At 45.2% G+C, this 9,627-nt stretch overlaps 1 protein-coding gene across 1 annotated transcript in view; it reads right to left on the reverse strand.

The window, feature by feature from the left end:
* EPB41L5 (erythrocyte membrane protein band 4.1 like 5) overlaps positions 1-9,627 on the reverse strand; it is a 66,675-nt gene extending 57,048 nt beyond the window's left edge. Inside the window, 2 exon segments of the mRNA XM_082682074.1 lie at positions 3,735-3,921; positions 9,537-9,627. Coding sequence (XP_082538200.1) covers positions 3,735-3,914 — 180 coding nt within the window. The 5' untranslated portion in view covers positions 3,915-3,921; positions 9,537-9,627.

Raw genomic sequence — 9,627 nt, forward strand, 5'->3', positions numbered from 1 at the left:
GGGCCTCTCACTGTTGTGGCCTCTCCCGTTGCGGAGCACCGACTCCGGACGCGCAGGCTCAGCGGCCATGGCTCACGGGCCCAGCCGCTCCGCTGCATCTTCCTGGACCGGGGCACGAACCCGTGTCCCCTGCATCGGCAGGCGGACTCTCAACCACTGCGCCACCAGGGAAGCCCCTTTGCCCATTTTTAAATTGGGTTATTTGTCTTTTTATTATTGGGTTCTAACAATTTTTCACATGTTCTAGTTACTTATCAGATATATAATTTTCAAATACTTCCTCTCATTCTGTGAGAGTCTTTTCACTCTCTTGATGGTGTCCTTTGAGGCACAAAGGTTATAATTTTGATTAAGTCCAATTTATTTATTCTTTTGTTGTTCATGTTTTTGGTGTCATATCCAAGAAACTGGTATCAAATCCAAGGTCATGAAGATTTACCCCTGCATTTTCTTCTAAGAGTATTATAGTCTTATGTTTAGGACTTTGATCCATTTTGAGTTAATTTTTGTATATTTAGGAGTTAAAGGTCCAACTTCATTCTTTTGCATGTGGCTACTCAGTTCTAGCACCACTTGTTGAAAAGACCATTCTTTCCCTCATCGAATGGCTCTGGCACCCTGTCAAAAATCAACTGACCGTAGATGTGTGAGTTGATTTCTGGGTTCTCTATTCCGTTCCATTGGTCCTTGCGCCAGCAAAGCACACCATCTAGATTACTACTGCTTTACAGTTAAGTCTTAAAACTGGGAAATGTGAGTCCTACGACTTTGTTCTTTTTCAAATATTGTTTTGGCTATTCTGGATCCCTTGCAATTCCATATGAATTTGAAAATCAGCTTGTCAATTTCCACAAATAAATCAGCTGACATTCTGGTGGGGATTATGTTGAATCTGTAAATCAGTTTTGGGTGTACTGCCATCTCAACAATGTTAAGTCTTACAATTCGTGAACACAGGATGTTTTTTCAGTTATTTTAAGATACAATGGTCTATATAATTTAAAGATTTCAGCATCTGTATCAGCAAAGTAGATATATAAAAATTATTATCTAATGGTTAATCAAATATTTCCCATTAATTTAAAACTTAGGAGACACAGAGTTTTACAAGACAGGCTATTTACTAAACAATACTAAGCTCATAAATCGAAGGAGTTACTATGGCATTTCCAAAGAGAAAGTTTAAAAACCAGATAATTAGAAATTTCTACCTGATGCCTTGCTCTTATCCTTTACTGAAAGGCACTCTCACTACGTTAATTCCTTACAAAAAAGGAAGTAGAGGGTATTTAAATTCCTCCCCCAATCTTGAGAGGAAAGGAGAACGGAAGAAAGAAAATGACCATTACTACTAAGTGTATATTAATTTGAAGTATATAGATCTAGATTTCTCTACTTAACTACAGATAATCCCTTGCATATTGCCTGGACCATCATCTGAGTTCCAGGCTGCTTGCCACAATCAATACTGACGCTAAGCCCAATGGGAAGTAAGTATGTGCTTCATTCAATTTCTAACGTCAACTCTAAATCTTCTTTCAGAGTCATACTAGACTGGCTGAGAAGCTAAATCAAAAAAAGGGAAAACCTGGGGCTTCCCTGGTGGTGCAGTGGCTGAGAGCCCGCCTGCCGATGCAGGGGACACGGGTTCGAGCCCCGGTCCAGGAAAATCCCACATGCCGCGGAGCAACTAAGACCGTGCACCACAACTACTGAGCCTGTGCTTTAGAGCCCGTGAGCCACAACTACTGAGCCCACGTGCCTAGAGCCCATGCTCTGCAACAAGAGAAGCCACCACAATGAGAAGCCCGTGCACTGCAACAAAGAGTAGCCCTCGCTTGCTGCAACTAGAGAAAGCCCATGTGCGGCAACGAAGACCCAATGCAGCCAAAAATAAATAAATAAATAAATAAGTTTGTATTAAAAAATTAAAGGAAGAGAGAAAAACTTTTCTTCCCAGAAATTACTATTCTTCTGGCCATTTTCTTTCGTAAGGCAGTTTAGCTGGGAGGGCAATGCCCATTTTATATCCACGCAAGCATCCAGAGTTAGCTTATTAACTCGAGGATTTCCCCTGCGGAGCTGAAAAGGCAACTGCTCTGGCTGCACAGAGACAAATGTAGAACTCCTGGCTTTTTCACTGCAGCCGTGTGCGTGCAAGGCGAGCTAACGTTTCTGGCCTGATGGAGTATCACACATGCCCTCACTGAGCACACCAAGCAAGGGGAAGCATTCTAAACCAGTCACTAGCCATTTATTCTACTTTCCTGGTGTCAGCTTCTCCATCAACATCCTCGAGACTTCATACTTCCAACATTAGGTAATAAGAAACTTCCTTCTACTCTCCTACACAGCAATCTCAGGCTTTTCACCACATACCTAAGCATATTTCAGTGGAACAGTACACAGAACTCTTGAGATACTTATCAAATAAATGAACATGAAAACTACCCTCACAAAGGAGCACATATTGGAACGTCAAACCCTCAAGAAGCCCTTACAGGAAGAAAATTTAAATGCATTAAAGTCTTTCAAAGTCAAAATCCCTGAAAATGCCCAGTCTAATGTACAAATATAATAAATACTCAAAAAGATGACTTCAAAACACTTCAAGATATCCTGTGTCTTCATTTTATCATATTCTATTATTTTAAAATGTACATACCTAGTACATTTTAAATTATTCAGTTAATCAGAATATTCGTTTAAACAAACTACCCAGTCCCTTCATCTCTCTGCGAGTCTAAGGCCGTCCACGGCTCATCCGACCACGCACCACTGCAGCACCCAGGCTACCGCTTCGCGCTATGGGGTCTTTAATTGCATTTTGGGTGAATGAGTGTGCACTAAAAAGAGTCTGTAGGGAGGGAAGACACTGTGGAACATTCAATGACACCTCAAATTGCACATTTTACAGCTTAGTCACGTAAACCTTTTAATACAGGGCAAAGACATGAGAAAGAGATTTGGTATTAGCAAACAGCTCAGAAAGAAGCTCCACAGCCCCCACAGAGCTACCTCCCCTCCCCTCAAAAAAAGAGACCTGCAAGGAATAAGTTAACTCCTTTCAGATATATTGGATTGTTTCACACTGTGAGTTGTGATTATTCATAACTGCAAAAAAAATCTCCCCAAAATGTGAATATAATTACAACATCCAATCTTGAAATTACAGTGTATGGGAAACCTACCCTGCAAACTACTTTGGGAACAAAGCGATGGGCAGCCAGAGCTGAGGGGTATGAACAAAGTCCTTTTCCTCACTTCATTCCATTAAAACGTCTACAAGCACACCGAAGTGGGCAAGAAGTATTTGTTTTGAGGAAAGTGAGGAGTGTTTTGAGAACTACAAAAAAATACAGAGAACTAAACGTCTTACAGTATCCACGTAAGTATCATTATCGTCCCCAAAGATTCTCACTGCTTTAATAACTGCTCAACAAGGACTGTGAGAAAGCCCCGGGAAGTACACGGCATACTGTCACCATGGAGAACACACAAACACACACACAGACGACTCACACCAGCAACTGCCCTAACATCTGAAAGTTCCAGTTAAGTGCCACTAATTCCAGAGAAGTCCCAGCGCTCCAGCTATCGAAGGCCACCTGATCCATGCACCTGTGTGGCAGGCGTGGATCCCACCTGCCCAAGTGACCTGATCCCCCGCCCCTCCCCGCAGCTCCAGAGAAGCACGTGACCTCAGCACGAACGTGCAAGTCAGCAAACTGTACCGGCAAGTCCACACTGACGTCGGTCCCGTCCAGGAGGGACACTCGGCAGGTGATGACGGCCCTCGCGTCCCCGGCCGCAGGGATGTGCATGGCTGCACGCTGGGCCTCGCGGAGCCGGTCCCTCTCGGCCTGTCTGCGCATCGACCGGCGGCCGAGCGTTCTGCGGAAGAAGCTCAGCATTTTGTCACTGCAAAAGACAGGAAAAGGTGTCAGAGGTCTCCCGCAATTGGCTGTCAGACAAACGGTGTAATTTAGTAAAGTTCTGTGGACACTAGGAGATGCGTTATTAAAAGAGCATCTGGTCAAGTAAATTTGAAAAAAATATTGTTAATACTGGCTACTTCAGTTGAGTTTTTAAAGACCTTAACCTAAAATAGGGCTACGGCTCACAGCACTCCTAAACTTTCTGGACTTTTTTGTAAGGAGCTAATCTGGTAAGAGAAGGGCAAACATTTATGAAGTTCAACAGGTCTTTTGGGCCAGTAATTTATATGTACAACAGCCAAATACCCCTACCAACATTAGGAGACGACGCCATACGCTACGGTGCCCTTTGATAATAACAACCATCCTAAGAAGTTCCATTTCTTCTCTGACCAGATTAGCTATTATCAAGTAGCAATTTAAAATCTGTAATAAAATATTTGATAAAAACTTATATTTGAATTATATTTGAAATAGATGATTATTTTTGTAATTTTACTATGAAATTTCTATAAATTTAATAGTAATTTATAAATTACTATAAAATTTCAGATAGCTTTTCAGTTTACAAAGCCCTCATACGTAACGTGTGGCCCCAGTCTCCTTCTCCCCAGGTTTCTTTTCAGGCATTGCTCCCTTTGCACCTTGCTGGTCAGTCTCATTTCAGCGGCCTGTCAAAGGTCGCACTTGTCACCGCAGACTTCTAACGCCCTATGTCAGAGAACCCCTCCTAACTCCTGTTAACTCCCCCTAACCCTCCCCTGAGGAATATTCTGACATCTAAAGAGCCAGTCACTCCCATCATCACACTTTCACTGAACCTTGAAAATGTTTTGCTGCCTCACTAATCAGATTTTAATTATTCATTTACATGTCCATCTCCTTTATTGTAAGCTCCTTTTTTTAAATTTTTTAAAAATTTACTTACTTATTCATTTATTTATTTTTATTATTTATTTACTTACTTAGCTGTGCCGGGTCTTAGCTGCAGCATGCACACGGGGATCCAGTTCCCCAACCAGAGATCAAACCCAAGCCCCCTGCGTTGGGAGCGTGGGGCCTTATTCACTGGACCACCAGGGAGGTCCCTACTGTAAGCTCCTTGAGGACACAATTCCTACTTTGAACAGGTAGCCACCCAGCACATTTCATCATCAGGTACAACAAACGTTCAGTAAATAATCTTACTGGGTACTCAGAAAAACTCCCCAAATAATATTGTCTTATTTTGATAAGCAAACTAAGGGTCACAGAAATTAAACCACTGACCAAGTCCATTATTTAGTAAATACTGAAGACAGGGGCTCAAATTCTGATTTTCTGACTCCAAATCTTGGTCTTTCTACTACATCATAGGACTATTCATGCAAAACTCACATTATACAGATAAGAAAGAAATTATCAAAGATCACAGCTAAAAAGATGCTGAATGAAGATACAACATAAATCATAAATTTATGTCAGACATACGGTGTACACCGTTTGTCTGACATAAATCACACACGATGAATTTGTTTCTTAAAACTTAATTCAGCATATTCAAGAAATAAATTGCAAAGGGGTAAAAAAAAAAAGAGTGGCAAAGGAAATTGCAGATTCAAAGAGACTTGAAACATATCAAAAAATCACCATGTGTGGGCCTACTTTTAGATCCTAATTCAACTAAAAATTCTTTTAGGTTGTCAGATGTTATCATTGAGGGAAGCTAGGTGAAAAGTATATGGGAACTCTGTACTACTGTAACTTCAGCATAAATCTAAAATTATTTCAAACTAAAATATTTTCTCAAGTCACGCATTTGTTATTATACATGTAATTTATAAGAAGTCTAGCATAACCAGCTGATGCTGTAAACTAGATAGATGCATTTGTAAACATGATAAAAATAAAAGCTGAAGTGTTAAAATAAATAACATATTTTTAAAAAATTCAGTAGCTATCAATTGAGAATTACAGCCTCATTTTACAAGTACACATACTCCTATGTAATCAGATAAACTGGCAAAACCATGATAGCTGTCATCGGAACTTCCTAAGGACACAACTACACACACACACACATATCTGAACACTAACTGGATGGTTTATGATAATCAAGGAAGTACTGCCAACTTTCTTTTGGATAAAACAGTGGTTTTAAAGATACGTTTTAAAAAGAAAGTCTTTATCTTTTAAAAATACATCCTGAAAAATTTATAGAAGAATGATGTGATGTCTAGTATTCGCCTCAAAATAATACAAGGAAGGCAGTTAAGCGGGAAGAGAGAGGACACAAATTGGCCAGATAACTAACTGGCCAACAACTGTTGAGGCTGATGGGTACATGAAGGCTAATTATATTCTTCTGACTACTTCTGTATATGCTGAATTTTTCCATAACAAAAAAGTTTTCTCTAAGGGAAAAAAAGTTCAGCGTGAAATACAACTTTATGGTTCCTAGGAAGTACATGAATTATAAAACAGGTTTTCTTTCACCACACCCTACACCTTAAAAATAGACTCACTGAACTTCCCTGGTGGCGCAGTGGTTAAGAATCCACCTGCCAACGCAGGGGACACGGGTTCAAGCCCTGGGGAGCAACTAAGCCCGTGCGCCACAACTACTGAGCCTGCTCTCTAGAGCCCACGAGCCACAACTACTGAGCCCATGTGCCACAACTACTGAAGCCCACGCGCCTCGAGCCCGTGCTCCACAACAAAAGAAGCCACCACAATGAGAAGCCCGCACACTGCAAGGAGAAGTAGCCCCGCTCACCGCAACCAGAGAAAGCCTGCGCGCAGCAACGAAGACCCAACGTAGCCAAAAATTAATTAATTAAAAAAAATAGACTCACCACACAAGCAGAATTAACCTGCTAAGGAAAAACACAACTTCCTTCTTATTTATAATTTTAATAACTATGTACTTTGAACTATGAAACTCCATGCCACAAATAACAGGTTCTTTTATAAAAGAATATGAAAGCACTTACATGAAAACAAATTTCAGATGGACTAAAGAAGTAAAAGAAATGAGCACTAGAAAACAACAAATATTAGGGTGAAATTCCGCAAAAAAATTCTTGAAGGATTAATAGGCAGTTTAATAAAGAACTATCACAAATTGTGAAGATAAACAACCCAGAAGAGAAAGAATAGACAAGATATGAAGAAACAAGGTCTCAAAGATGACATGCAATAAAAATACTCATTACAGGGCTTCCCTGGTGGCGCAGTGGTTGGGAGTCCGCCTGCCGATGCAGGGGACACGGGTTCGCGCCCCGGTCCGGGAGGATCCCACATGCCGCGGAGCGGCTGGGCCCGTAAGCCATGGCCGCTGAGCCTGCGCGTCCGGAGCCTGTGCTCCGCAACGGGAGAGGCCACAACAGTGAGAGGCCCGCGTACCGCAAAAAAAAATATATATATATATTCATCACAAAGATGTTCAACCTCACCAGTAACCAAGCAAATCCAAATTAAAAAACTAGGATACTGTCTATCCTTTAAAAGACCCTAGATACCCAGTACTGCAAAGGGTATGTGAACAACAACCACTCTCACACCACGTCCCCTGGAGGAAGAAGTCAGCACACATGAGAAGTGTTAATGTGCGCACCCTTTCACCCAGCAGCCCTATGTCTAGTAGCACAGCCTAAAGGAATGTCCCGTATGTGCTCCAAGTTACGGAAACAAGAATTTTCAGGGCATGATTAAGACGGTTTTAAATACCTCTATCAACATGCAAGTAGTTAAATGATGGTTCATACAATGGCATATGACAGTTGTTTTTAAAGTACAGTTGACAAAGACACTGACAAAATCTACAAGTGAAAAATGAAATCAGAAAAAGGAGCATAGTCTACTCCACACTGGGGTGGGGCGCACACATATACATATTCTTACACCTTGTCCACACACAAAAGCACGAGGACATGTACACTTAAGCAAGGTTATCTCTGGAGAGGGTCCTGTGGAGGTTCTCAGTTCTTGCATAATACCAACATACGAACACGTCCGAAGTTTAATAAATGTATTGCCGACCCGTTCTCCCACGTCCACCCTCCCCAGCCCCCTCCTTCGAGCCGCAACAGCGGATTCTGAGCGGCCACCCCGCCAACCCCTGTGAAGGACCCAGCGTCACCGGCCTCGCTCCCCGCCGCCGGGACCCTCAGGCGCCCACCCTCGCGCTCGCCCCGCTCGGGTCAGGCTTCCACTCAGCCCGAGAGCCCGCAAGTGCAGCCTTTCCCCCAGCTGTTCCGGCTTTCTGGGTGCCCTCTCCACGCCAGCTCCCCGACCCTCTCCTACTTCGCACAGCCACCTTCACACGGCTGCTTGGAAGTGTCTCTTCCTCAGAAAAGCATCCCGTGCCGCCTGAGTTGGGTCTCCTTGCAGCAGCCCTAGTCCGCTCTTTATAACACTCGAGGGACCTGCAATTAAATGCCACGCCGTCTGTCCATTTTACTAGGTGTTTCCCCCACTAAGCCACACACAAGGACAGGGACCCAGTCCGACTCGCTCCCCACGGCGGCCCAGCCAGCACGGCAATACGCGCATCAGGCGCTGTGTAAAGAGCTTGTCCGAAATAATACAACGGGGTTTCGGGGTGGTAGGGTTTTGCCTACTTCTTACACAGTAGTTTTGAATCCATCACGTCTAACTTCTCAGCTGTGAACTAACGCGGGCTTCCTTTACAATCGGAAACATGCAAACTCAAGTCGTCCGTTTACCACCTAACTGAAGTTTTGGTTTTTTTAAATACACACCTAAAACTCAAAAGTCTGCCGTGATTCGTGTACACTCTGCTACGTGAGCGATGGCCACAGTCCAAGGTCGGCAACTGCTCCCCACCAAGGAAAGAGCGCCCGCTTGCAGCTGGTAAGGAGCGCTCCCGGGACGCTTCCTTCCCTACGCGCCGGCTCCCGCACCGGCTTTCTGGCTCAGCACAAACCCTAGTTGACCAGGGTCAGGCTTACTCACCACCACCAGGGGACTGACACCCTCCCTCCCAGTGATCCCAGCACAGAGAGCGTCTGCAAGGAAGGCCTTCAGCAGACGGAGCAAACAGGTCGTTTTCTAAAGAACGAGAAAACCCTGTCAACCAGGGCCTGTGAAACCATCCACTGTGTCAGTAGGACAGCAACGGAGCGACGGGAAGCCTTCCCCCAATTCTGGAAAAAACATGTAATATCCACTTAAAATGCCGCCAAACGGTCTAAAAGACTCGGGTGTGGTTGCCCTGACGGCAGAACCGTAAGGGCAGGTACCACCAAAGCCGACCCCCCCGGAGCCCGGCGTCCGGGCCGGCCGCGAGGTGGGGGGCGGGGGTCCCCGGAGCCCCCTTCCCCACCCCCACCCCCACCCCGGGACACCTGCCGGTCCGCCCCCGGAGCGCCTCAGCCCAGCGCGGTCGCGACCGGCCCTCGGTGCGTCCCCGAGCGGCCACGTCCGCCCGCAGGTGGACACCCGGCCCGGCCCGGCCCGGCCTCCCTCCCTCCGCGCCCGGCCCTTCGGCCGCCGCCCGCCCGCCCCTCGCGCCGGGCGGGCCAAGGGTCCCGGGCGAGGCCGCAGCCCCGGCGCCGGCGAGGAGGGCGTGAGGAGCCGGGAGGGCGGCGCGCTTACCTGGCGGCGACCACCCGCAGCCACGAGAGGGGAGAGAGACCCACGCGAAGCGCCAGGGGGCGGCTCCGGGGAGACGCCGAGAAATGGCGGC

The sequence above is a fragment of the Grampus griseus genome (assembly GCF_964374135.1).
Source record: "Grampus griseus genome assembly, contig: HAP1_SCAFFOLD_50, whole genome shotgun sequence".
Classification (NCBI taxonomy): Eukaryota; Metazoa; Chordata; class Mammalia; order Artiodactyla; family Delphinidae; genus Grampus; species Grampus griseus.